This window comes from Capsaspora owczarzaki (assembly GCF_000151315.2).
Source record: "Capsaspora owczarzaki ATCC 30864 unplaced genomic scaffold supercont2.4, whole genome shotgun sequence".
NCBI lineage: Eukaryota > Filasterea > Ministeriida > Capsasporidae > Capsaspora > Capsaspora owczarzaki.
In genome coordinates this window covers 333,750-358,675 of record NW_011887295.1, presented here as the reverse complement: position 1 = coordinate 358,675, position 24,926 = coordinate 333,750, and the positions used below count along the sequence as shown (strand labels likewise).

Genomic DNA, 24,926 nt, shown 5'->3' with positions numbered 1-24,926 from the left:
GTGAAAGTGAATGGTTTTTTTTTTCTCCCAACCCCTCCTTTGAGCTGATCAACATCTTTGGTCCAATGCAGAAGCGAAAAAATTGTAATGAAACGAAAAAAAAAAGACAACCAGAGAGAAAAACAAACAAACAAACTACAAAATCATCAAAGGAAAAGATGAGGGGAATGATGAATAAAATAATTAAGTGGTGGAGAAACGCCACCCAACAAATCCACGCTGGCTTTAGCACCGAGTGGAGCTGAGAAGAGAGGTGGCAGAAGCAGAGAGCGCAGGCACGGGTGGGCGCGCCAGCGTCTGCACTGGCACGAGCTCCCCAGAGGGAAGCAGTGTGTGCTGGACAGAAGCGCGACGATCCTGATTGATGTATTGCGCAGGTGTAATCGCATCTTGCTTGGTCAGCGTCGATGCTCGTGGTCGGCGCGGCTGGTCGGAGTGTGACCCAAGCTGGCGCTGTCCGATCGGAGCTGGCTGGACAGGACGAAGCGCCTTGGGCTGTGTTGCCAGAAGCGAGGCAAGGAACTGTTCGTAGGTCGACTCTAGCGTGTGGCCCGTCACAACTTGCTCGAGGTACATGGCACGTTGCGCGTAGCTGTGTGTGGAGGGGAAACAATCGAACAAACAAACAAACAAACAAACAAACAAACAAAAAACAACGACAAGCACAAAAAAAAAAAAAAAAAAAAAAAATGTGAGAAGGGTGAATGCAGAACTCCAACCATCGGAATCCGCCGATCAACCGCGACAACTCACAAGCGCATAAAGCCATCAACTTGCGACACAATGACACGGTTGGCATTGATGGCCGTTTCGCGCACAAGGGGAGCGAGAACTTTCTTGTCGACAACCGCGCCATCGAACAGCGGTCCAAACAGCGGAATCTGGTCAACGCCAGCACAGCAAGAGTCAGCCAAAAAAAAAAAGTCTGACCATGCGACAGGAGCGAGCCCAACAACAAAACGAAACCAAAAACAACGGCATGCCAGTCCCATGGCTAGTTACCTCGGGCTTGCGAAGAATGGAAATACGGTACAAGCCATTGGGCAGAGGGTAGATGACGATGGTCGCCTCGTCGAATTTGGTACGGAGAATCTCGGGCCGGAAATCACGGTAGTGCTCGCACCAAATAATTCGCACGCGATCGTTGGCAATGTGCCGCTTTTTGATAATCTTCATGTCGGTGTCGCCATTCACGGGGATCATTCGCGTCGCGACGTGGAAAATGACTTCCATCGTCGACGTGCCGTAGAATGGCGTTGAGCGCCCCGTGGACAGGTTTGGATCCAAGCCGCCAAAGAAGCCGCGATGCGTCGCCAAGTTGACCTAGCGCAGAGGGAGTAGAGTGAGCAACACGCGACGTGATTCACTACGTTGTACAAGCGTTCGCAAAAAATGCATCAAAGTTACCTCCCAGCCCAGGCCAGCCAAAAAGTCCTCATAGAGTTTGCTGCCTTTCACATTGGCATAAATTGAGTGTTCATCTTCCTGGCCGGGCGCCACATACAAGATGCCAATCTTGTGGTAGTCTCGACTGCGTCAAGCAAACATTTGTCAGGGCAACGATCCAAAACACTGAACGAGGACGGCAACAAAGCAACATGAGGCGCTAATGCACGCTTGCTCGCTTCATACCTGCCCGAGGTATCAAGCGCCTTCAAAAGCCGGAGAAGGGCATCATTCTTGCGCAAAAGATGGAAGTGTCGGCGATTTTCGAATGTGAGCAAGCCGAGATGCGAGAGCAGCAAGCGACAGTGGTGGAACGGAGAAATGGGTTCCGCGGGTATTTTGGGTTGCACCGGTTGAGGAGTCATGTTGGGCCTGCAATGAGAAAATAGGACGAGAGCACACACAAACAAACAAACAAACAAACAAACACGATGAGTTGCCAACCAAAAAAAAAAAAAACCAGAAACACTTGTGACCATGAATACACACCGCGGATTGGAGGCGCGTTGGGCCAAATACTCTTCTTCCGAGGAATGCTGGAGATGCAGGGCAGCGAGGAAGGCATCCTCCTGCGCTTGCATGCTTTCAGGAGTGGGATAGGGCACATTCAGCGGAACGTGGGCAAAGTGCAGGCACTCGGAGCTGGTTTCGCCGAGATACTTGAGCGCTTCGTCGAGCATGTCAACGCCAAAGGTGCTCTTGGTGGTGGTTTGAAGGGCGGCGGGACTGGCTTGCAGAACGGTGGAGGGACGGCGCATGGTTGCGCGCTCCGACCACGCGACAAATTCGGGGCTTGGCCCAATGCCAATAAACCCAGAGCCTTGCGCCGAGGCGGGCGGCGCGTTGCCGTTCGGAACGCCATTTGACTGGCCAGCAGTGCCAGACCGCCCAGTCGGCGAGGGCTCGCTCGAGTCGAACGACGTCTCCGACACCACGCTGGCACGCGCGGATGACTCGTTTAGAGACAAGGCAGATGGCAAAAAGCGCGCGACAACGCTCTCGCCGCTCGACCAGCGCGGGACAGTCTTGAGCCGGCGGACATACCCAGTGTCGGGGAAGACAATCGCGCGCCGCGACGAGTCCTCGACAACCTGGTGCTCGAGATCAAACTCGGCAGCAAGGCCAGGGTAGAGGGTGCCTTGTCGAGATCGTTGCATTTGCGTTTGATAGAGCAACGTAGCATCCCAAGCATACTTGCCAGTCATGTCACGAAGCAGGACTCGCGCGCGAGGGGGCTCGCCCAGCACCTTGCTCGGAAGCTCAATCAGCGAGATGAGCGTCGAGCTGTTGAGCACAAAGAACTGGACGCCTGGGGCATCGAACAATTCCGAGGTCAGCTCGTTAGAACTCGTCACCTCGTCATACTCTGTGACGCGGCTGGTCAAGCAGGCGACGCCGGCGGCAGAGGGAAAATTGTTCAGATGGTTGAGCAGATGGAAGAGCATGTTCTTGGCAGCCATCGCCACCACTGGTCGCGGCGTTCGCACGTCGTGGATGGAAAAGCCAGTGGCTCCGGAAGCTGACGGCGCAGGGGGACTGGTAATGGTGCCCCCCGCAGCAGCATGAGCAGTGGTCGCATGCGGTGCTTCTCCAGGCCCGCCGGCCCCGTCCGCCGCTGCAGCCGCGGCTCCAAACGTTGGAGGTGTCGCGTTGCCAGCGACACCAGATGCAGGCGCAAACTGAGCCGATGAACCGGCAGGTCCATCTCGTTTGCGGATGGCATGCTTGATGTGCGTGTGTGCTCCCTCAAACGCGTCCACCCCTCGCTGTACGGCATCCAGCATGCCCCGCAGACCCGATCTGTGCGACGAAGGTGATGAAATGGGTCCCGAGGCAGCCGTAGTGACGGAAGTGCCAGACGCAACGCTGAGCGTGTCGTCGTTGGGCATGGAGCCAGAAGGGCCTTCAGAGCGAGGTGGTTGCAGAGCCTGCTGTTGCTGTTGTTGTTGTTGTTGCTGCAGCTGTTGCTGTTGTTGTTGCTGTTGCTGCTGTTGTTGCTGCTGTTGTGTGGGTGGTGGGTTGCCAGCAACCGTGGCATGTGTCAAAGCAAGACTGGTCGGTCGACTGTACACAGAGCCAGAACGACGATCGTTTGCACTGGCTGCTGCGTGGGAGTTTGGTGTGTAAAGCCCATCAAGCGAAGGGGGCACGCGACCCTCGTTCATTGAATTGGCTTGCCGCAATGCGGCGTGCGAATGCTGCTGCGACTGTCCTTGCTGCTGTTGCAGAATTTGCTGCCCGTGGGCGGACCCGACTGTCGCAGCATGCGTGGCATTGGCAGGATTGCGGTCACGAGTGGATGCGGTCGACGACGTCGATCCCGTGGTGGATGGAACCAGGTAGTGCGGGTTGGCCGTCCAAGAGTGGAATGGATTGATGGCCAGGTCAATCACATCAAATACGGTTTGAGCGATGGGTGTGTTGTTGAGCACGTCGGACGGGCTGCTCATCAGCCAATCCAACAGGCAGAACATGAGTGCGACCGTTAGCTCCTCGGCATGGGCTGTGGCAGCCGTGGCGCCCATGGGCGAGGTGGGCAGCTCGTTCTCGAGCAAGTTTCGAATGGTGGCCGAAATGGTGGCATACACCTTGTCGACAAGCTGACCTCCCATCTGCGAGAGTGATGCAAACTGCATGGACAGCATTGAGAGCATCTTGACTGCCATTTGCGCAACCTGCGGCTCGTCGCACCGGAGCAACGCCAAGAGAACGTCGAAGCACTCGGACAGCCGCGGGTTGTTGGTTTTGTTGGCCAGCTCGTCAAACACAAACGTGGCAAGCGCACAAATGGCATGGCAGCGCGTGGGCGTGTGTGGCTCTTCGCGGGAGACGCGGATGAGCAGCATCATGACCCGATCCTTCACCTGCTGCATGCTGATCTCACTGTCGCGCTCTTGGTCCTGTCGAGAGACCTCTGGCTGGGTCTGGGTGTCCAGGTGGCCAGGAGCAGCAGCAGCGTAGGTTGGATGGGACTTGACCATGCGTTGCAGGTCGGGCACCTTGTCATCCGGCTTGTACAGGTTGGGAAGACACGTGAGCGAGAACAGAATTTTCAGGGCGTCGGTTCGAAGTGCAAAGGACTCGGCGCGGTTGGTCAACAGAACGCTTTCAATTGCCGTCAAAAAGTCGACGAGCACCATGGTCGACCCGGGCAAGCCCAATGTGAAGATGCGCGTCGAGTTGCTAATGATGGCATGCTGCACATCGAGGTCGTTGCCCCGCAAGCCGCTGTGCAAAAGACGGTAGTAGTGGGCAAGATAGTCGAGCGTCACCGGGCGATCGAGCCGCCGAGTCATCAGGCGACACAGCGCGCCAGTGGCGAGCGAGCGGCCCGCGCGAAAGTGATCCGGCATGGCAGCGGCCTGGCAGAGCCAGCCGACGAACATGAACAAGGGTGGGAGCTCCAGGGGCACCGGCGGGGTCGACTGGTTGTCCATGGAGATACCCTGGTTGTCGCGCGTCGCCACAAGCAAGTCGAGCACAAGAAGCGTGCCTTGAATGGCCGTGCAGTGAATTGCAGGGTTGGGAATGTTGTTGATGTTGCCGAGAATGCCAAGCATATTCTTCCAGAGGAACATGGCTCGTTCAGGCACCCAGGGGAGTCGGTCGACGTCCTGGAACTCCATGTAGGTTTGGTGAGAGGCTGCGCGCATTGCACTCAAAAGTCGAGAAGTTTTCGACTGGTTGCCGAGCGTCAGCGCGTCAAAATCGGACGCATCTTGGGCAGTGATTGAGCGCGAGCGTCTGGGTGGGGCATGCGCTGGGTTGTTGGCGGAGGAAGGTGCCGCGGCTGCAGTCGACGCGGTCGAGCTGGACGCCGAAACTTGCGTGGAGGTGGCCGCCGCCCCAGCGTCTGCGCCCAGTTCCTCCGCAGTGGCCGCGGCCTTTTCTTCATCCAGCGCCGCAGCAGCTGTGGAGGAAGTCGAGGCTGGGCTGCTGTCCTGCTGTGGCTCTTGTTGTTGTTGTTGTTGTTGCTGCTGCTGCTGCTGTTGTTGTTGTTGTTGAATATGGGTCAAGGACAGGGACTGCGGCAGGTCGTCCGATTTTGAGGCAAGGACTGAAAGCGCACTCGCAGAAACAGACGCCCGCAGAGGCGCGTGTGATGACGACGGAATGGATGGAAGGGCGGCAAGCTGGTCGGCGAAGTCTGTGCTGACGTGGATGGCAGCGACAAGTGGCCCGTCGAGGCGACGGGCGATACCGACGAGGCGTTGGATGATGTCGAGGACGTGGTCGACAGAGACACTACAGGGAGCGGCTGCGCTTTGGTAGTAGTTGTACTAGTTGAAGAGGAAGGAGGAGCCACACTTGTCTCGGCCGTGACTGCACTACCACTGCTACCAGAAGCAGAGGAAGGGGACTTTGTTCGGAACTTGTTGATAGAGCTGAACGACGTAGACCGAGGTGCAAGTTGAGCAGGCGGCTCCGTCACTGGCGCGGCATAAATGCTGACGCGCTTGTTCGAGCCTCGCCGGGACGTGTCGGGCGATTTGCGAACCGTGGCAGGCGACGACCCGGCCGCAGGCGATGCCTCGCCGAGTTTCACCAGACTTTCCGACGAGCTCGACTTGCGCAAAGGCTTGGTGCTTTCGAGAAACGACTTGCTCAGCTTGACACGGGCGCCTTTGGTGGAGCCCGTGGTTGGGTTTTGTGGAGCTCCGCCGGCTTGAGCGTTGCCGGCTTGAAGGCGGGACGCAAAGAGGCGGTTGGGGGCCATCTCGCGGAACTTGTCGATGGGTCGATCGTCCAGGTCAATATCGTAAACGACAAAGGCAAGCGTCTTGGTTTGCTGGACAATCATGCGAGTCCATTCCCCGATTGTCTCGGGCCAGTGCGTCGCCGAGCTGAGCACTTGGGCGAGATTGTGCCAGAGGGGAGTGGACACTGTTCGATGCATGTTGGCGCGGATCCACGCCGGCATTAGGGTTTCCAGGAGAATGTGCGAAAGTTTGCTGTACAATGGCTCATCCCCGGGTCGGCGACGCACGAGAGCCTGGTACACAATGCCGAGCAGTTGCCCCAGAATGTGCTCCCAAGTGTTGGGCTCGAGATTGATCACCGGCTCCAGCATGATGAGATGATACAGCGAGAGGACTTCGACGCAAACAAAGAGCTGATCGTCTGTATGCGCAGGGGCCCACGGTTTGACAGAGAAAACGAGCCCCGCGTTCGAGGCCATCCTTCGCAACGCCTCCTGGGGCCCCCATCGAACGGCATTTTCCTCCGCCACCCGCCGAGAACCGGCGTGGACGATGGAGATTTCCGTTGGCGGAGCTGCCAGCAGCTGCATTTGCGACGCAGTGCGGAAGGCTTGCTGCTGCTGCTGCTGCTGCTGCTGCTGCTGGGCATCCGCGTTCTTTGTCGTGGCTGTGGTGGCAGAGGCGACCGGAGTCGCCGCTGTTGGACGGGGCACCGACGAAGTTGCACGAGGACTGTTGCTTCCAGAAGAAGCACTATTGTTCGACGACTCGGCGGCTCCTGCGGTTGGAAGCGGCTCGAGCATAAATCGTGGCGGATTTTCCGTCCGAATCCACTCGCGGTAGACGCCAATTGTGGCATGGATGGTGTCGCAGTGCGTCACGGGCATGAGGAAGCTTTGTCGCAGAATCTCGTGGACAAGCTCGGTGTGTTGGACAGTCCGGTAGAGGACACTTCGGATGTGGCGGTGCTTGGACGACGTGCCAGACAACCACTTGACAAGCCACTGAACAATGACGGAATGAAAGTAGGGTGGGCATTGAGAAGTGAAGCCTGACGTCGCATCTGGCGAGAGCAGCCCAATCCGCTTGCAGACGTCCGGATAGAAGGTCGTCAAGTGGAAGCGCTTGAGCAGCGAAAATAGATAGTCAAAGCGAGCCATGCTCTCGTCTGTCACGGTCATGCCGCCCTGAGGGTCGAGCGACATGGCCAGGCAGTCGTTCGTCAGGTACTCGAACAACAAGTTCAGCAGGTCGATGGTAAAATCCATGGTCGGCGCTCCCGGCGGCGGCGGCTGCAGAGGGCAGATCAGGCCAGGCCCACCGTGCGCCGCGGACGAGACGGGCACTGCCGGCGTGCTCGCGCCGAGGAGGGATGCAAACTGGACGGACGAGCGTGGTACTGGCACGCCAACAGGCGTGCTCAGAGAGGGCAGGCTGGAGGAAGATGGCGAGAGTGTACCACCAGTCAACGAAGCACGGGCCGTCTGAGGCGTCCCGGTGGCGGACGCGGGCCCCGGGCTGTTGCTGGATTTTTCAGAGCTGGCTCGCGCCGGCATCCCTGGAAGCTGATTGGCAGAGTCTGTAAAGGTGGTCGGCAACGGCGTGGAGCCGGATGCGTGTGAACCGCCGGGCAGAACCAGCGCGGACGATGGCGCAGTGGCACCGCCACCCGCGTGTCCCAAACCACCCTCGGCGCCGACAGCACCGACATGGGCACTCATGCTCCAGGTGGTTGTAATGTGCTGGTTGATGATTCGCGTGCCCTCTGGCGCTTGTGCGACAATCACATCGCGGAAGAGCTGCAGGGCGCGAAAGTAGTGCTCGTCCTGCAGGGTTTCGAGCCAGCGCAAGAGCAGCCTGAAGCCGTCGCGTCGCAGCTTGTGTGCGTTGCCGTGGTGCAACAGGCGCTCCAGAATGTGACCAATTGCCGACGCGTTCCACTTGCGTCGGATGAGGTCTGGCACGGCGTGGATGAGGCGCTCGAGAATGTAAATGATGGTGCAAATGTCTTCGCGCATGTTGTCCGGAATGTGGCGATCCTTGGTGAACTTGTGCCGTGCTGTGGCGTCAATGTGGGTGAAGACATCCCAGATCAGCATGAACACGGCCGAGTGTCTCCCGGCAAAGAAGGCGTTGCGCTCTGCGTCCGACGCTGCCTCGCAATAGTCCTTGAGCGCTCGCAGTCGCTTGACGGCGTCTTCCTCCTTGTCGAACGGCCGCAGCTTTCGCGCGAGTTTTTGCTCCCGCTTTCCGTCTGCGTCGTCGCCTGCAGTATGGGCAGACGGTTGAGCAACGAGGGCGCTATGCGCGCCGTGTTGCGAGGCGGCTGTCGGCGCTGAGCCTGGCACTGGCACTGGCACGGCGGTGGCGGGAGTGGGCGTTGAGCGGCCATTGACATGCGACGCCGCGCTGCCCGTCGACGTTGGTGTAGACGCTGCTGGCGTTGCGCTACCACCAAGCAGCATAGCACTCGCGACTGCAGCGGCTGTTGGGCCTCCGCCTCCTGCTGCAGGAGGATGGCTCGCCGCAGCAGTGCTTGGGTTTGAGCTGCTTGCGACGCTCGTGCCGCTGCCCGTCGACGCCGTGTGCCGATGCCCTTGACTGAACATTCTCTAGCTAAGGGGTGCCTTCCTGGATCCAATCAGCGGTGGGTTGTGGAGGGGGGGGGGCGTTGGCAGCACGAACCGAGGCACAAATTGGACGAACTTTGCGTTTTTTGTTTGCTTCTGGTTGGAGAAAAGTCTACAAAAATTAACAAAGTGAGTCAATAAAAAGGGGGTTCTGAAAGTGCTACGAATTCGTTAGTGGTGATTCAAAAAATAAGTTTCGCTTCTTCTTCTTCAGTGCGATGACGATTTGGAAACTGGGTTGGTAAGCGGACGAATCGGCGTTCAAAGAGTGGAAGAGCCGAGAGAACGGGGAGAGAATGAATGATGAATCTGGTTGGACCCAAGGCGGGGCAGAGTGAACGGGGGGGGGGGCAGAGTGAACAGGGGAAGACGAAGCGGCGAACAGGAACTGGGTGATGCTGTCACTGGAAGGGGGAGGCGACCGACGAACGAGCAACGGCACAAGACACGAGTGGAACAGTGAAGAAGAAGAAGAGAGAGAGAGAGAGAGAGAGGGAGAGAGCGCGCAAGAGAGAGGCAGGAAGTGAGGAGGCGAAGGGCGTTGTCGTCGTCAATATCAAACCAGCGACTCCACATTGCCTCGCGCTCTGCCCCCGTGCTTGTTTGTTGTCAACGCACTGGAAACAAGCGAGATGGCGGGGAGGGGGGGGGGTGAGGGAGGGGTTGAGTCAAAAACTGATGGCTGGGTTGGCGATTTGTTAGCTGAGAAATGCTCACAATGTTAAGATCAAACAATAGTGGATGCGCTCAGAAACTAAATCAAAAAGAAAAATACAAGAATGACCCGCGCAACAATCAGAATAATAGTGAGCAAAAAAACCCCTCCAAGATAGTTGCAAAAGCAATGGAAAACAAGCAGAATCAAGGCATCGTCTGCAGACATGCTGGGAACTTGCCAGCCCTCTGAAATCTGAAATCAATGCACGAACATCGGGTTGGGCTGGTCATCACCCGAAAATATAACGGAAGATGTCACCCGGAAACAATTTGGGTTGATCATACATGTATACTCTGTCTCGCGTGTTTCGTTCGCCTGTCCCTCGCTGTCTCGCTCTCAATCTCTCCATGGCCTCCGTAGCGCACCGTCATCACCACCAACTCACTTCATTGCCTCTGCACCACAGGTTTCCCTGCCCGTCCACCGTGAACTCTTTGCCATCTTTGCGAAAATACGCTGTGTGCGTTATGCTGTTTTGCAGTCACGTTCACCGCTGACGTGTCAGCAAGTATTTAAGCAGTTCCGGTTCAGTCGATCATCAAATCACTCCTCATTTCTGTTTGTTTCATGTCTCCGACAGGCGCCAGGGCTGTCCTGATCGCGGCTGCGGTACTTTTTGTTTCAATCGGCAGCGTTGCCGCCCACAATGGCTGTGGCTCAAGCGGCGCACTCGGTGCGTTCATCCCGGATGCCAACGTTCGCGATCTGTGCAACAAACACGACGATTGCTATTCCACCTGTGGCGTGTCCAAAGAGACATGCGACGGCCAATTTCTCGCTGCACTCAAGAGCAAGTGCAAACTTTCCGGCACTTGGCTGTCCAAAACATGGGACGCTGCAACCTACCCGCTTTGCATGGCCCGTGCCATCACGTACTATGAAGGCGTGGCACAGCTCGGACACGAGGCCTTCAAGTCAGTGCATCGTCGAACCTATGAGAACTTGTGAAGGAAAAACACGCGACAGCTAATCTTGTTTGGTTTTTTTTGTTTGTTTGTTTCCGTTTTTCTTCCAACAGAACCGCTCGCGAGAAGTGTTCTGCTGACACCGTAAACAGAGCCACTACTGTGCACGGCACAATGTACGGCGGGCACAAGTATGCGGCTGACTGGGGCGACGGCGAGAAAGGTGCCATTCCATCCGGCTGGCGTCTGGTTTCCCAGTCCGGTAAGCTGGTCATGCTGGTCCAGGAAGATGGCAACGTTGTCATCTATGGGCCTGGCAACACTGCCCTGTGGTCAACAAGGACCAATGGACACGGCCAGGGCCCGTTCCGCCTCGTTATGCAGGACGACTGCAATTTGGTCTTGCGTGACAAGAACAACCTGGCCACCTGGACATCCGATACTGCCGGAAAGGGCGTCTACCCCTGTACTATCGAACTGTATGATGACGGCCCAGTCATTATTGGCCAAGGCAATGTTCCCGTCTGGCGTGGCGCGACTTTGAAGCTGTGAAAGCCCTGAGGTCGTGCGGCATTCCAAGCTGCGCTGCAAAGAAGGATCGCAGTCAGCGAATGGCTGGAACCTGAATGTAGCAGCAGTGCATTTTGCGGTCGACCTTTGTGCTTTGCGCATTTTCTGTTGTGCTGTTCGTCAATGTTGGTGCGATGTCTTGGTGAAACGGATCGGATTGGTTTCTGCTGTGATGCTGATTCTGTACAGTATTTTATTTTATTTTGGTGTGTGTTGTCTTACACGAACAAACAATCAGCTTTCGAAATAAATCAGCTCTCTTCTGTCTTGCCTCATCTCTTTATCTTGCTCAGATCGAGACGCAACCTTGATCTTGAGGTCTTTTCTTTGGTCGACAACTTGCAATGCAATGATGTTAGTCCTTTTTTTTTTTTTTTTTTTTTTTTTTTTCTTTTTTTTCAGCCCAAAAAGGCATGTCGATCTCGCGCCTCCGCGGCAATGGCGTGATTGGCATTCTGCGCGAGGCAGCCAACAAGTGGGAACGCCGAGCACCCATTTCGCCGACGGACGCGCGCATCCTCCGCGAGCTGCGCCAAGTCAAAGTGCTTGTGCAGCCGTGCAACCAGCGCGTCTTCTCTGACGACGAGTACAGGTCCGTCCGTCCGTCCGTCCCACCCGAGCAGTTCCAGAATTGTCATTTTGAACTGAGCGATTCTATCGATTGAAGTCGAGAGTGGGAGAGTGCTTGAGTGCTTGAGTGATTGAGTGGAGAGTGGATTGGAGATTGGCGATGGAGGTGCACACTGTACACTGGAGGGAGGACTCACTTCAAGTCCGCTTCGACTCATCCACTCGACACCGTTGGAGTGAACAGTGTCATCACACGATGATGCAATCGTGTATTGTTGTAGTGATTTTTTACTTGCTGTTTGTGCTCGACTTGATCAATAGCGAGACTGAATGATCTTTGAATCAGTCGTTGAGAATCCAATGCAGAAAAGCCATCCAAAAAAAAAAAAAAAAAAAAAAAAAAAGAAAAAAAAAAAAGAGGAAAATTTTGACACTCTTTAATGCAAAACGCACTGAAATTGGATGACTTCTGATCAGTCACTTACTTGTGCTGAACCACTGTTATATTCTTAACTTATTTGTTTGTGTGCTTGTTGTTTTTTAATAGGGCTGCTGGTGCGATCGTGACGGAAGATGTCAGCGAGGCAAGCGTCCTGCTGGGCGTTCAACGTCCAAAGCCGGAAACACTGCTCCCCGATCGCACGTACGCGTGCTTCACGCGCACCATCAAAGCCCAGCGTGCAGGCATGCCATTCCTGGATGCAGTCCTGAAGAATAACATTCGGTATGCTGCTGAGTAGATGTCAAGTCGAGTGCTCGTACAGCTGCCAACACTTGTCTCACCGGTGTGCGACGGATCACCATCTCGTCACAACAGCCTCTTTGACTACGAAAGCATCACCCTCGACGGCCTGCGAAACGGCAGTCGCCTCGTGTCCTTTGGTACCCTTTGTGGCAATGTTGGCATGATCAACACGTTGCGCGGACTCGGAGAGCGATTCTTGAGCTTGGGCTACTCGACCCCTTTCCTCGGCATTAGCTCTGCCTACATGTACCCGACTCTAAAGTACGTCGTCGATATGCTGCTGTGCTTCAAACTTGTTGAAGCCTTTCAGCAGCGGGCACTCACACCCTGGGCTTTTTGCGGCTTGTTGTTGTTGTTCTTTGTCGCCGTCGCACTGAACAGAACCGCTAAAGCTGCCGTCGATGCGCTCGCCAAGGAAATTGCAAAGAATGGACTGCCCGCCCCAATCACCCCGCTGACGTTTGTGTTTACTGGTAACGGCCGTGCGTCGCTGGGCGCGCAGGAGATTTTCAAGCTGCTCCCGCACGAGTTTGTCAAGCCATCGGACTTGCCCACTTTGGCTCACCGCTGGCACCAACCGGACAAGGGCAACGCTCGGTTCAAGGTTTACGGCTGTGTGGTTGAGGAAGAGGACATGGTCGCACGTCGCCATGACGCCGACGAACGCAAGCAGCAGCACGGCGACGCCGCCAAAGCCTCGACATCCTGGACCACCAACACGTTCGACCGCCGCGAATACCACGCCCACCCAGAGCTGTATGTGCCCACATTCCACGAACGCATTGCGCCGTTCGCCAACGTGATTATCAACGCCACCTACTGGGATCGCCGCTACCCGCGCCTGCTCACCAACAGACAAGCTCAGGCGCTGCTCGGAGACCAGCGCAACGCCCGCGAGAGCCACCAGACCACGCCTGGCAGCCTGGCCGGCACGCATGGCCTGCTCGCCGTTTCCGACATTAGCTGCGACATTGACGGCTCTGTCCAGTTCCTCAGCCGCACCAGCACCATCGACCGCCCGTTCTACGTCTACGATGCCTTCCGTCACCACGCGCACGATGGCGTGGACGGAGAGGGTGTGCTCATGATGGGCATTGAGCAGCTCGCGAGCGAGTTGCCCCGCGAGTCCACCCGCAGCTTTAGCTCGGCGCTGCTCAACTTTGCTGCCGATCTCGCCTTTTCCGACGGCACCAAGCCCTTTGAGCAGCAGTCCCGTGAGCTCCCGACCTCCCTTTCCGGCGCCTGCATTGCCGCGCACAACGAGCTGACTCCCAACTACAAGTACATTGAAGTAGGTTCTTTTTTTTTCTTTTTTCCTTTTTTTGGGAAAGTTGCTTTGGTTTGTTGGTGATTGCGATCTGGTGCTGACTTGCTTTTTCTTTTCGTTTGTTTATGATTTTGTGCTTTGTTAGCGTATGCGTCGCGAGCTGGCAAGAAGCAAAGTGCGCCCGGCAGCCACGCTGGACAACACGGACGCTGTGAGCACCACGATTTTGCTTCAGGGCCACCTGTTTGATACCGGCTTGATCAACCGTGCCCTGGACAAGGTCGAGCTGTACAATGGCAGCTTTGACATTCGCGAGTGCATGGTTCGCCCCAACATGCCCGCGCAGCACCTTAAGTCGACAAGCAGCGCGGTCGTTGTTCTCGAGGCTCCTTCGCGATCAGACCTCGACGCGCTGTTGGCCGATCTCCGCAATCTTGTTCGCGACACCCCTGCTGCCGAGGCCACCATTACCGAGCTCGAGTCGTTTGACTAGAGCGTCCTCTCTGGTTTTGCATGAATTTAACACAAAAACAACAATTGATTTTTTTTTTTTTTTTGCTACCGTTTGCTTTTAAGGGTTTTTGTTTCTACTGTGATTTTTTCTTTTCTGAGACGGCGCACTTTTATTTTATTTTTTTCCCGAGGTTTTTCTGAGAAGCGTTTTGTTCTGAGCTCTCCTACTTTGAAATGGAGGAGCCAACTCCACCCGCGGCATCGGCTGCTGCCGCTGCCACCTCTGCCCAGCCAGTCGCAAAGAGCTCTGTCGACAACCTCAGCCGTGAGGAGTTGCAGCAGCAGGTGCGCAAGCAGCTCAAACTGCTCCAAATGGCCAAGGCGAAGGTCGACGAAGCGAACGCCGAAGCTGCAGCGCTCAAGAAGCAGCTCGGCCAAGCGCAGGAGCAGCACCAGGCGGACGTCGCCAGTCTCCGTGAGCAGCACAGCGCAGAACTGGCTCAGCGGCAGACTCGGATGGAAGACCAGCACGAGCACCAGCGCACAGCGGCCGAGGCCGAAGCGAACGGGCTGCGCCAACGCGGCGCCGCGCTCGAGGCCGAACTCGCCCAGCTGAAGGAGGAGCGGCAGCAGCAACAACAACAACAACAACTACAACTACAACAGGATCACACTGCTGCTGCTGCTGCTGCGGGCGAGCAAGCGAGATTGAGCGACGCGCAAGCCAACAAGCAGGACGATGCTGCAGCGTTGAACGAAGCGCGCGCTGCTGCAGAGACCGCGATGGCGGCTCAGACAGCGATGATGACCAAGCTGGCTCAGATGGAGGCATCGCACAAGGAACGCGCGGAGGCAGACAGGCAGACCATTCAACAGCTGCAGGCCAGCGTTGCATCCATCCAGCAGACCGCCGAGCGCGCTCGACAGGACGCCGTGAATGCTGAAAAGCAACTCGCCGCCGAGGCTGAGGAGCTTGCCAATGCTGGCACAAACGCTCAGCGATTGAGGGAGGAGGTCGCCAACAAGAGCGCAGAGCTTGCCGACAGCGCCGCTCGAATTCAGCTGCTTGAACAGCAGGTGCTCCAGCTCAAGGCGGACGCGCAACAGCGACAGACGGCGGCCGCGAGCGATGTCGCCGTCAAGTACTCTGTGATGGCGCTCGAGATGGCCGACCAGCAGAAGACGATTGACGACATGGCCAAGGAGGCCGCTGCACTTGCCGAGCAACTGCAAGCTGCGCATGACACTGCTGCAAAGGCGCAGACGAGCGTTGACGAGCTGACAGTCGAGCTGACCAATGCACAGACAGCCTCCACGGAAAAGGACGAGCGCGCCGGCAAACTCAAAATGCTGCTTGTCAAGGCCAAGAAGGAGATTGCCGAGCAAAAAGCTGGTCTCGAAGCTGCTGCAACGCAGCAAGGCACAATGCAGACGAAATGGCAAGAGGCAGAACAAAACGCGAACGCTCTGCAGCTCCAGCTGGCCAACGCGCTTCGCGACTATGAAGCGCTCACGCAGCAGGTCGAGCACGAGCGTGCCGCCGCACAACGAACACAACAGCAGCTCGAGGAAATGCTGGATGCCACGAACAGCCGTGCAGAAAACTCCGAGGCCACGTTACGAGCACTCCAGGACGACTACAAGCAGTATAAAATTCGTGTGCACACGGTTCTCAAGCGAAACAAGGCCGCCGCCGCTGCTTCAGGTGTGCACGAAAGTTCAGGTGGGGAACCAGCTTCCGCAGATGCTGCGACAGGCCACTCGGAACCGCAAAGCCCGTCGTCGTCACGACAAGAGCAGCAGCCACCGCAACAACAAGCTCAACAGCTGCTCGACCAAATAACTGCGCTGCACGATGAGGTGCAGCAACACCGCCAGCGATCGCTGGATCTAGCTGCACAGCTGACCAAGTCAGAAGCGGCTGTCCAGGAGCTCGAGGCTGCCGCATCGCAGCACGCCCAGGAGCGCGAGCACCACCAAGACCAGCTGCGCGAACTGGAATCAGAGCTCATCCTGCGGATGCAAACTGCCGAACAAAACCACGTCCAAGCGTTGGAGCTGGCAAACTCGGCCAGCGCCAAGGAACGTGAAGACTTGGCAAACGCCTATCAAACGCGGTTTGAGGAGCAAGCCCAGCTCTTCTCGCGACGTGTGCTCGAGCGCGACAATGAGGTTGCAACGCTTGAGGAACAAGTCGCTGCATTGCGAGGCGCTGGCAACCGCGAAGCCCCTCATGCTCGTGCGGAATCGCCAGCTGGGCACGGCGCTTCGACACCCCATCCACAGCCACCTGCGCCAACGTCGGCCAAGGATGACCTCGCGCGCCTCATTTCCAATCTTCCGACAGCCAGTCTGGCCGAGGCCCAGCAGCAACAATCGCCGGAATCTGCGCATCATCTCCTCAAGAACGGAGACACCTCCGTCCCTCCTACGCCAACCAGCGTCACTGCCGGGAGCGAGGCGAGCGCGATGGATGCCAGCAGCGACTCGCGAGCATTGAGCGGCACAGTCACTCCCAACACGATGGCAGCTGCAGCATCCGATGCACTCGCCAGCGTTGCCAAATTGCCGTTCACGACAGCGTGGTCGGCCATTTCTAAACTTTCCACCTCCGTCTCTGGCGCGGCGGGACCCATCGCCTCCGCTGTGGCAGGCCCAGGTGACTCGACCGCCAAGTTCCAAGAGGCGCAAGCACACATTCGGTATCTTTTGGACCTGCTCGAAGAGCACGAGCGCGCCGCATCGCTCGGCATCCAACAGCAGCACGTGCTCAAAGAAGAAATCCGGCGACTGGAGCGTAACGAGGAGCGCGTGCGTCAAGAGCTCAATCTCGAGTTTTTGAAAAACATTGTCCTCAAGTTCCTCGAGACCAAAGGCAACGCGCGTGAGCATCTCATTCCCGTTCTCTCCAAGCTCCTCCAGCTCAGTCCCGACGAGGAACGCAGCCTGAAGAGCACTCTAGCTGCGCCGTCACTTTCTTCGCAAGTAGCCACTGCCGTCACCTCGGAATCAACGTGGTCGGCCTCTGTCAACAGCTACTGGAGTCGATGGGCTTCGTAACATCGGGATTTTGGATTGTGTTTTGCATTGTGTGTTTGTTTGTCTTTGTTTATTTGTTTGTTTTCTTTCTTTCTTTTCGGTTTCAAGTGTGAATTTCGTTTAATTTAAATCTCGTCAAATGTGCTTCAAGTGTATCATCGCCGACGCGATCGTCGTACATTGCGTGGTGTTTCTCGCATAGGCCTTGCAGGCGCTGGATTCGGTGCAGGGGCCGGGGCAATGTCGTTGCGAGTTGTCAAGAACGTAGCAAGGTGGGGCACGCGTTGCCTCCATTGGTCGATGGCCTCAGAGCTGCTCCAAACAATGCTACACAGATCGACATTCAAATACTCGAGGTTTGGGTGCGCAACAAAGCACTCGAGCACTTCTTCTGCGTCCCCTTCAACCGAAGTAGTCGAAATGGACAGATGATTGAGCCGATTGAGTTTTGCAATGATGGGCAGACTCGTCGAACTGCGGTTTTGATCAAACGTCAAAGGTAAAAAGCATTCACGAACGGAGGAGAGGAGTGACAGTGAGTAATGACGTGCGGCCACGACACATTGGTTTCAAAAGTACCTACGTGATCTTTGTGTTGGAGAGCGACAGGTGCTGTAGGCTTTTCAGGCCTGGAAGAACACTTTGGACCCATGCGTCATGCACGTCGGCGTTTGGGAGAACCAGGCCTGTCAGGTGCACCAGAGCCGAGAAGGGCTGCGTCAGATGAGCGACATCGGAACCTGACATGTCCAGGTTACGGAGCCGCGGCAATGTGCTCAGCAACTGGCACGCGGGTAGGAGCCGGGAAGCAATCTTTTGCAATCGTAGCACAGAAATGTTCGGCCAGGCCATAAGCGTCGTTCTAGGTTGTGCACCAATCAATGGTTGCAAAGTGCAAGCGCGGTGAGTTGCGTTTTGAGACGTCAATCCCATCGACAACAACGAGCGTGGCAGCGTCACAAACCGGAGGGCGTCCGCGGTCAAGGTGTCGCATTCGCTCAATTCCAAGTGCGACAGTTGTGGCTTCCACGCTTGCAGCAACGGTACAGGCAGGTACTCCACTGACGGGCATTGAACTAGCGCAAAGTTGGTCACCCGTTGCAGAGGTGGAAGCAGAGCGAGACCTGCGGCAGTCAATTCCGCCAGCTGCTCTAATCGCAACGCCCGCAAGTTCACCAGACTACCCACGACTTGCAACAGCGCATTTCCATGCTTGATGTTGACCTGCTTGTGACGGTGACAATGAAACAACAACCAGGCACGAGAGTTCGGTCATTGTAGGAGGGGCTTTTTGCAAACAAACAAAAACGTCAAAGCTCCACCGAAACAATCGACTTGCCAGCTCTAGACGCTGCAACGTTGAAGCAAGACTTTTCAAGGGTCGAGCATCAGCCTGAGACAATCGACATCTGCAGAACAGAAGCTCAGAATGAGAAAATCTCCTTTCAGCAAAGTTGAAACAACCTGCGCCTTACCCTTCCAGTCGTAATACAGTCAGCGTGTCAAATCGCGCGACGGTCTTGAGCATGTATCCGTTCATTTCGGCTGCGCATGGTGCCAAATCCAAGCTTGTCAGAAACAGTTTTTGCGCGAGGAACAATCTTGCAAAGGCCAAACCAAACCAAACCCAAACCAAACCGATCAGCACCGAGAAAACATATCACAACCTTCCAACGAAGCAATAATCGTACCGAATCATGGGGAAATTGAATCGACCTTGCGATACCAGTATTTTAACGAGCGCGTTCGCGACATCGGGTCCGAGCAATGCCAGCCTAGCAGAGCATGAACAAAGGGTGAGATTTCGCTGCTGCAGGCCAAAGCGGCAAATCCAACTCTGAGCATTCAGACTCTGCGCATGGCAATGAATGCAGCAGACACTTGGTGGTCTGACATCTGGTGGCCTGCCCGCCTGCGTGTGTGAAGCGGTCGACTTACGAGCGGTATCGCTCCACATGCTCTGCGACGACAGCTAACGCAAGCTCGGCCAGCGGCAGAATGACCACAGGATCGGTCACAAGCACCTCGCGTGTCAATGATGCATCGACTGCCAAAGACGAGATGAGCGCCTGCGCAGCTGGAGCGGCGGGTTGCGCGGGATTGTCGGCGATCTGAGCAGCTTCGTCATCGCTGCCACTCCCGTCATCCGAGCTACTATCACTGCTGCTACTATCACTGCTGCTGCTACTACTACTGGAGCTGGCACCGCCATAAGCGCGTGTGCGCAACATGAAAACAACAACAAAAAATGGTTCGAGTCTGAGGAAAAATCGCGACTGAGACGATTCCTCAACAATCAAGGAGCATAAACAATCATACCGAGCATATTGCTGACTGACAAGAAAGTGCAATGAAACTGAGATTTGCACAGCTTTCCAAACAAAAATAAAAACACACACTATCGAAGAGTGTCTTCGGCTGGTCCGCGAGAGACCGGAGCAAGTGGTACGCGAGGAAAGAGCGCTGCAAGGTTGTGCGTGTCGGGAGCATCGCCACGCACGCTTTGATCGAGCCGGCGCGTCAAGAGATCAGGCACTCCATTCAGCATGCCCAGATCGTCGTGCGCTGCGGATACGTCGCCAGAAGGGGCCGTGGTCGCGTTGACAATGAGGCGGGCAACGCGGGTTGACATGGTGTCTGTTGTGTTGTGTGCAATCAGCTCTTGGGCTGCTGCTCGTTGGTCGAGCTCGTACAACACGACAGCCAGGAGAGCAGTCGCAACGCCCGAGGTCGGATGGCTCGTCGCAAGCGATTGGAGCTCTGCCAGTCCGGCTTCGGCCTTGCCGACACTCAACTCGGTCCAGGCAGCCAGCAGGTCCATAAAATGCAACACGTCGCTCGGAAGATCCTCTGTCTTGAATCCACGGATGGTTTCAGCGCTTCCCACTGCGTGATGCAAGTCTGCGGCCAGTGCAATCGCCACCGATTTGCTGATGACTGTCAACAAGGAGCAGGACAGTCAGTGAGAGAGAGGTGGAACGAAATCAGCAGTATTTGCTTCGTTATGCTCGAGCGTACCAGAGGCGTCTTCTCGACGAACAAGAGCTCGAGCTGCATACTCGACAACGGCAGAATTTCCAGCGAGATATGCAGAGACCAGCTCGGCGTACAGCTGCTTGGCGCTTTCGTTGCAATGCACGCCCCATTCCTGAGCAACCGTCATTGCTGGCAAAAGCATCCGCAAACAAGTGAGCAAAGTTTTTGCGATTGTGATGAGCACTTTGATTGACAGTCTGAGAAGCTCAGAAACTCGAAATTGTGTGAGTTTGTGGTTCACTTTTGAGCGGTTGAACTTCAGCCCTGGCCAAACCCTCGTCCAATCCATCCATCGTGCTGCCTTCGGTTCAAGGCTAGCTGGGGGGAAATTACCTGCGTTGTGGAGGCGCAGGCTGTGCAGGGCAAGGTGCGCGAGATGGTACGCGTCGCCCTCGTTGCGCTTGAGGCCGAGCACGCGTGCACACAGTCGCGTTGCCGCCACAGAGTCATCCGCAAAGAACGCATCTTGCGCATCGGTCATTAGATCGTCAATGCCAGCCATGGGATGGGATAGGAGCGTGCTCGGATTTGCTTTTGGATGGGGCAGATCAAAGAAAAGAAGAGACTGAGCTTTTTGTTTGCTTTGCTGAGATCAGATTGAACGAAATTCACCGTTTGAGCAAAAAGTCTGAAAAGTTGTGTCTTGCTTGCATGACTTTCTCACTTGATCGGCAAGACTTCAAACTCAGTCCTCTCTGTGTCTCTCTGTGAATGTTCCAGCGACTCTTCTCGCCGCGCAAGTCCAATCGCGAGACGGAAGACGCCGCCCGCGCGCTTATCAGGTACATACAAATGCCTCATTGCTCCAACATCCATTCGAATCCATTCGAGAGAGTGAGCGGTGCGGTGGTAGCAGCAAGGCTTCGTTCTCACTCATGCTTCTTCTGCTCACTGCTGCTGCTGCTGCTGCTGATCCATAGTCCCCGCGAATGGGTGCCGCTGCGACTCCCGCCAGACGCCATCCGAGTCACCGTCTTCCAAGATAACATGATGGACAGCAAGGTAAAGCCCCCTCCCCCAATCCACCCCACCAGCAGATCGACAACTGCAATGGAAAGCCCAAGCAATTGGACCATCACAAGATCACGTCGAGGAGCCAATGTGTCATCAATGCCGCGGCGACACACGACACACAAGTGCTCGCTCGATCTCGCTCGACAGTGCTGTTCGCGTGCTTGTCGGAAAGAATTCATCGGCGGTTTGAGGACGAGTCCAGGGGGGCGGTCGAACGGAAGGCAGAATCTATGTCGACTTTCGCCTCGATTCACTCACAGTTCCACCACCCACGCCTCTGGTGGATTGGAAAGAGTCGAGGGCTTCGTGGTCAACATGGGTGCCCTCGAGGAAAAGCGGATGTTTTCTCGCATTGCATGGGGATTCACTTTTTGTGTTTTTTGGTGTGATTTGGAACTTTTGGCAGGTTGCACTGTACGATTCATCCAATATCGCTGCTCAGCAAGCTCACGCTGCGCAAATTCAAGTACACCAGGCGCACTTGCAGCATATGCAGCAGCTACCGCCAGCACAGCAGCACGTCATTCCGCCGCCAAAAGTCCACTACCGCACCAAAGACGGTGCTTTGCTCGCCGAGATGCTGTTTGGTGCACTACCACTTGCCTACAAGGTATGTTGTTCAATCTTGTGCGAGGGAAATGCTGATGCGAGCATGAGTGGTCTCTTGCTCTGATGCACAACCTTTGCTGATTCTTTTGTTTTGTTTTTACGTTCTGTTTTCTCTCTTCTGTTGCCTTATTAGGCCGCAAATACCAAAGTACACGTCCTTCGCGCACCCTCACGGATTGTCGTGACCGACGCGAGACGACGAGAACGAGGAGGACGCCGACCGAGATCCAACTGGCTCTGGGGACAATGCAACCCACCCTGGCGGAACTGGGCGGCGAGATAGCATCACTTCGATCGATTCACGCATGAGTGCATGGGTCGAAGTGGAAAAGCCCGCCGCAGCAGCATCAACCCCATCGCATACACAACACCACGGCTCCCACTCGACTCACAATTCCCACAATTCTCACACCACTCATACTTCTCATCGATCGATGCTTTCTTCATCCATGAACCACCGGAAAGATCGCAGCAAAAGCACCAGCATTGAGTACGGTCACTTTCGGCCATCAGGCTTGTTGCATTCTTCGACCGAGCCAACGGTGCTATTGAGTCACCCGAGCCCAAACCATGCAACATCGCACGAACAATCTCCTTGGATTGGAGGAGGAGGAGGCGGAGGAGGAGGAGGCAGCGGTGCGCCTGCGTCTGGCTTTGTCTCCCCAAGCAAACCGTCGGCCAATGCGTCAATGTTGCAACCCTCCTCGTCCTCTAGCTCCAACTCGTCTGCGGCAGGCTACTCTAGTCCACTTCCCAATCCACCAACCGGCGGCGGTGCGCCGCGAGCACGGAGTAGACGTCCTCGCTTTGCAGTCTGTATCATCATCACCCTCCCTGAGGAAAGCCCAGAGCTCGCCAACCACATTCAGGAGGCGTTTTTCGCGCATTTCGCAGTCATTGAGACGCACGTCACGCGGTTACATCGGACGGTCGCCAAAGTGCTGCTTTCGGCCTTGACCGCACCTCCGCAACAGAGCCTCTCGCGGCCACTCTCCAAGATTCTCATTCCCACGTCGCCAGGCGGAACATCCACACCCGGAACGCCGTCTGGAAGCCCGCCGGCCTCTCCTGTGCGTCCACGCTCGGGCTCCAACGCCTCCGCTACATGGCGATCCAATTCCGTGCAAGGGTCGTCCACTCCGCCAACCAATGTGGCTCCGACGGTTGTGCCTCTGCTCGCGATGCGCGAGTCGCTGCCAGCACACGCGCTGCAGCCGCAACAGTCACTCATCAAGGCCACAAACAACTTTAGAAACACTCTTACATCCATGCTGGCGACGCCGCGCATTCAAGAACCCGTCTGGCTCAACATGGTGACCTTCCCCTCCACACGGCACCGTCTTTGCCGGCAGTTCATGTCGGAGTTCATGCAGTGCGTCTCAGAGTTTGACACCAAGAAATCGGGGTACTTTATTTCGTCGCTGCTCACGGGTGTGCTGACCAATCACCTCGGCTGGATCCCCACCGTTGCTCCGCCACCCATCTTGCCCAACACGGCCGTTGCGGCCAGTAATCCGTTTGGTGCGAGCGGCGACAGTGACAACGGCAGTGACTGCAACGTGAGCATTGGTGCCCCCGGACATGTCTACGCGGCCACGGCATCCGCCCTTGCCGCCAACGACCCGCAGGGCCACGGCTACGGCGGCCTGGATCGGCGCACCTCCACACTACTCGAAATGCTGTCGCGCTGCTTGTCCTACAATCCGCTGTGGGCCCAGCTGATGGACTTGTACGGCGGCATTGGCACGCCGGTCAAAGTCTGTCGCACAGTCGTCGTGGGTGTCAACACGGCTCTTGTGGCTCGTCTGCTGTTCATTCTCAGCTACTTTATTCGGTGTAGTGATGTGGATATGAACGCCGGCAGCACCCCTCGCAAGCCGTCCTCTGCATCCACGGGCGGCGCTGCCGCTGCCGCTGCGTCAGCCGCACGAAACCGCCTCTCGCTTGCACAAATGCAAGTGTCGAGCTCGCCAAAAACCGTGCAGTCCTCGATCGGCTCTGCGACCCCGGCTCGCACCACGCCAACAACGCCAGACCGAAGCTCCCTCCACACCCCGACCCATGTACCATCATCGCCTTCAGCGCCATCGCCCTTCCGGGACCGCGCCGTTTCAGGCGATTCCAGCACAACGTCACCACGGACCTCGTTTGCGACCATGGACGCCGAAGACCTTGTTGCCACCGTGACGGTGCTCCCGTCCGGTCCGGCGTCTGGTCCCAGCACCACGGCCGCGCAACTCGTGCCAAAGAAGGAGAGCGAGGTGGAGAACGACGGAGTGGGCTTGTTTGAAATGTACGAGGAAATTCCGTTTCCGCAACACACGCACGCCACGACCGTTCCAACTGCCGTGGCCGACCCGACTGTTTTATCTGCTTCGCTCTTCCGCTGGAACCTGGGGCGCTCCTTGTTTGCTGGCCTGTGCGAGTCGTACGTTTCTGATTTTGTTCTCGTCGGAGTTCCGCGAAACAACTTTCAGAAGCAACTCGCTGCTGACATGCGGCTTGCCATCGAGTGCTCGGTGATTGATGAGCCTGTCGCCGAGGCAGTTTGTCTGATTGCCGACACCAACGATTGGAAGTGCCACCTCCATTCTCTGAGCGAGCAGAGCGTCCTGGGTCCGTCCAGTGCAGTGTTGAACATGGGTGTCGCTGTCAGCGACGTGGTCGACCGCTCGGTCGTCACTGCAGCAGACACTATCGTGAGTTTGCTGTCTTCTCTCAAGGAGCTTTGGGATCTCGGTCTTCCCGCAGAAACGGTAAAGGCCTTTTGCTCTTGTATCGCTCGATTTTCCCAAGTGGTGTTTGTTTGGTTTTTTTTTGTTTGTTTGTTTGTTTGTTTGACTTGAGACTTTTTTCCGTATTGCTTCCGCAGTGCATGATGCACCTGGAAGACCGACTCCAAGAGATGTACGGCAAAAGCCGATTGCTTGCAGATTACGTCGCTGACAAGGTTGACACATGGATTTACATGCAAGATCTTGCCTTTGCCCTCAGGTACACAGCTTTGTTCGACTTTGCACCTGCGATGAGCTGACATTGGACACGCCGCTGACCCTTTCATTTCTGTATTTTTTTGATTTTTTTTTTTTTTTTTTTTGCTCAGCTTGTCCATCTCAGACATGCCGCTGCTGTTGGCGATCGCGGGCACCCATTCACCTTTTGTCATCTCTCGCGTGCTTCCAGCGCAGATCCAAGCCGATCGCTAAAATGCAGTTGCATTACAC

At 56.2% G+C, this 24,926-nt stretch overlaps 7 protein-coding genes across 7 annotated transcripts; 4 read left to right on the top strand and 3 right to left on the bottom strand.

Annotated features, from left to right (window-relative positions):
* Nucleotides 1-225: 225 nt before the first annotated feature.
* CAOG_02912 (GARNL1 protein) lies at nt 226-8,755 on the bottom strand (the record flags this gene model as incomplete). The annotated part of the gene is made up of 7 exons (XM_004363694.1): nt 226-592; nt 754-881; nt 1,003-1,323; nt 1,408-1,531; nt 1,633-1,818; nt 1,936-5,579; nt 5,648-8,755. The coding sequence occupies 7 exons, from the start codon at nt 8,753-8,755 to the stop codon at nt 226-228; spliced, it is 7,878 nt and encodes a 2,625-aa protein (XP_004363751.1).
* Nucleotides 8,756-10,047: 1,292 nt separating this feature from the next.
* On the top strand, nt 10,048-11,241 carry CAOG_02911 (hypothetical protein). Its single transcript, XM_004363693.2, has 2 exons — nt 10,048-10,408; nt 10,513-11,241. The coding sequence occupies exons 1-2, from the start codon at nt 10,062-10,064 to the stop codon at nt 10,949-10,951; spliced, it is 786 nt and encodes a 261-aa protein (XP_004363750.1). The 5' UTR covers nt 10,048-10,061; the 3' UTR covers nt 10,952-11,241.
* Nucleotides 11,242-11,374: 133 nt separating this feature from the next.
* On the top strand, nt 11,375-14,146 carry CAOG_02910 (monofunctional lysine-ketoglutarate reductase 2). Its single transcript, XM_004363692.2, has 5 exons — nt 11,375-11,561; nt 12,087-12,263; nt 12,357-12,545; nt 12,666-13,575; nt 13,697-14,146. Exons 1-5 carry the CDS (start codon nt 11,383-11,385, stop codon nt 14,042-14,044), a joined length of 1,803 nt encoding a protein of 600 aa, XP_004363749.2. The 5' UTR covers nt 11,375-11,382; the 3' UTR covers nt 14,045-14,146.
* Nucleotides 14,147-14,167: 21 nt separating this feature from the next.
* Nucleotides 14,168-17,187, top strand: CAOG_02909 (hypothetical protein). Its single transcript, XM_004363691.2, has one exon. It carries the CDS (start codon nt 14,239-14,241, stop codon nt 17,062-17,064), a length of 2,826 nt encoding a protein of 941 aa, XP_004363748.1. The 5' UTR covers nt 14,168-14,238; the 3' UTR covers nt 17,065-17,187.
* On the bottom strand, nt 17,098-19,308 carry CAOG_02908 (hypothetical protein). Its single transcript, XM_004363690.2, has 7 exons — nt 18,982-19,308; nt 18,735-18,818; nt 18,519-18,644; nt 18,383-18,452; nt 18,008-18,267; nt 17,627-17,905; nt 17,098-17,517 (listed from the first exon to the last, which is right to left on the bottom strand). The coding sequence occupies exons 1-7, from the start codon at nt 19,272-19,274 to the stop codon at nt 17,199-17,201; spliced, it is 1,431 nt and encodes a 476-aa protein (XP_004363747.2). The 5' UTR covers nt 19,275-19,308; the 3' UTR covers nt 17,098-17,198.
* Nucleotides 19,309-19,315: 7 nt separating this feature from the next.
* On the bottom strand, nt 19,316-20,627 carry CAOG_02907 (hypothetical protein). The gene is made up of 3 exons (XM_004363689.2): nt 20,413-20,627; nt 20,062-20,208; nt 19,316-19,980 (listed from the first exon to the last, which is right to left on the bottom strand). Exons 1-3 carry the CDS (start codon nt 20,579-20,581, stop codon nt 19,442-19,444), a joined length of 855 nt encoding a protein of 284 aa, XP_004363746.1. The 5' UTR covers nt 20,582-20,627; the 3' UTR covers nt 19,316-19,441.
* Nucleotides 20,628-20,790: 163 nt separating this feature from the next.
* Nucleotides 20,791-24,908, top strand: CAOG_02906 (hypothetical protein; the record flags this gene model as incomplete). The annotated part of the gene is made up of 6 exons (XM_004363688.2): nt 20,791-20,861; nt 21,000-21,081; nt 21,500-21,703; nt 21,906-24,458; nt 24,575-24,696; nt 24,806-24,908. 6 exons carry the CDS (start codon nt 20,791-20,793, stop codon nt 24,906-24,908), a joined length of 3,135 nt encoding a protein of 1,044 aa, XP_004363745.2.
* Nucleotides 24,909-24,926: the final 18 nt, after the last annotated feature.

Coding starts and splice junctions, on each gene's coding strand:
- CAOG_02911 (XM_004363693.2), top strand. CDS start 10,062: ATGTCTCCGACAGGCGCCAGGGCTGTCCTGATCGCGGCTGCGGTACTT. Junction 10,409..10,512: donor CTCGGACACGAGGCCTTCAA/GTCAGTGCATCG, acceptor TTCTTCCAACAG/AACCGCTCGCGAGAAGTGTT.
- CAOG_02910 (XM_004363692.2), top strand. CDS start 11,383: ATGTCGATCTCGCGCCTCCGCGGCAATGGCGTGATTGGCATTCTGCGC. Junction 11,562..12,086: donor TTCTCTGACGACGAGTACAG/GTCCGTCCGTCC, acceptor GTTTTTTAATAG/GGCTGCTGGTGCGATCGTGA. Junction 12,264..12,356: donor GTCCTGAAGAATAACATTCG/GTATGCTGCTGA, acceptor TCGTCACAACAG/CCTCTTTGACTACGAAAGCA.
- CAOG_02907 (XM_004363689.2), bottom strand. CDS start 20,581: ATGGCTGGCATTGACGATCTAATGACCGATGCGCAAGATGCGTTCTTT. Junction 20,209..20,412: donor CCTGCGCCTCCACAACGCAG/GTAATTTCCCCC, acceptor TGCTTTTGCCAG/CAATGACGGTTGCTCAGGAA. Junction 19,981..20,061: donor TCGTCGAGAAGACGCCTCTG/GTACGCTCGAGC, acceptor CCTTGTTGACAG/TCATCAGCAAATCGGTGGCG.
- CAOG_02909 (XM_004363691.2), top strand. CDS start 14,239: ATGGAGGAGCCAACTCCACCCGCGGCATCGGCTGCTGCCGCTGCCACC.
- CAOG_02908 (XM_004363690.2), bottom strand. CDS start 19,274: ATGTTGCGCACACGCGCTTATGGCGGTGCCAGCTCCAGTAGTAGTAGC. Junction 18,645..18,734: donor TTCAATTTCCCCATGATTCG/GTACGATTATTG, acceptor GGCCTTTGCAAG/ATTGTTCCTCGCGCAAAAAC. Junction 17,906..18,007: donor TTGACCGCGGACGCCCTCCG/GTTTGTGACGCT, acceptor TGCACAACCTAG/AACGACGCTTATGGCCTGGC.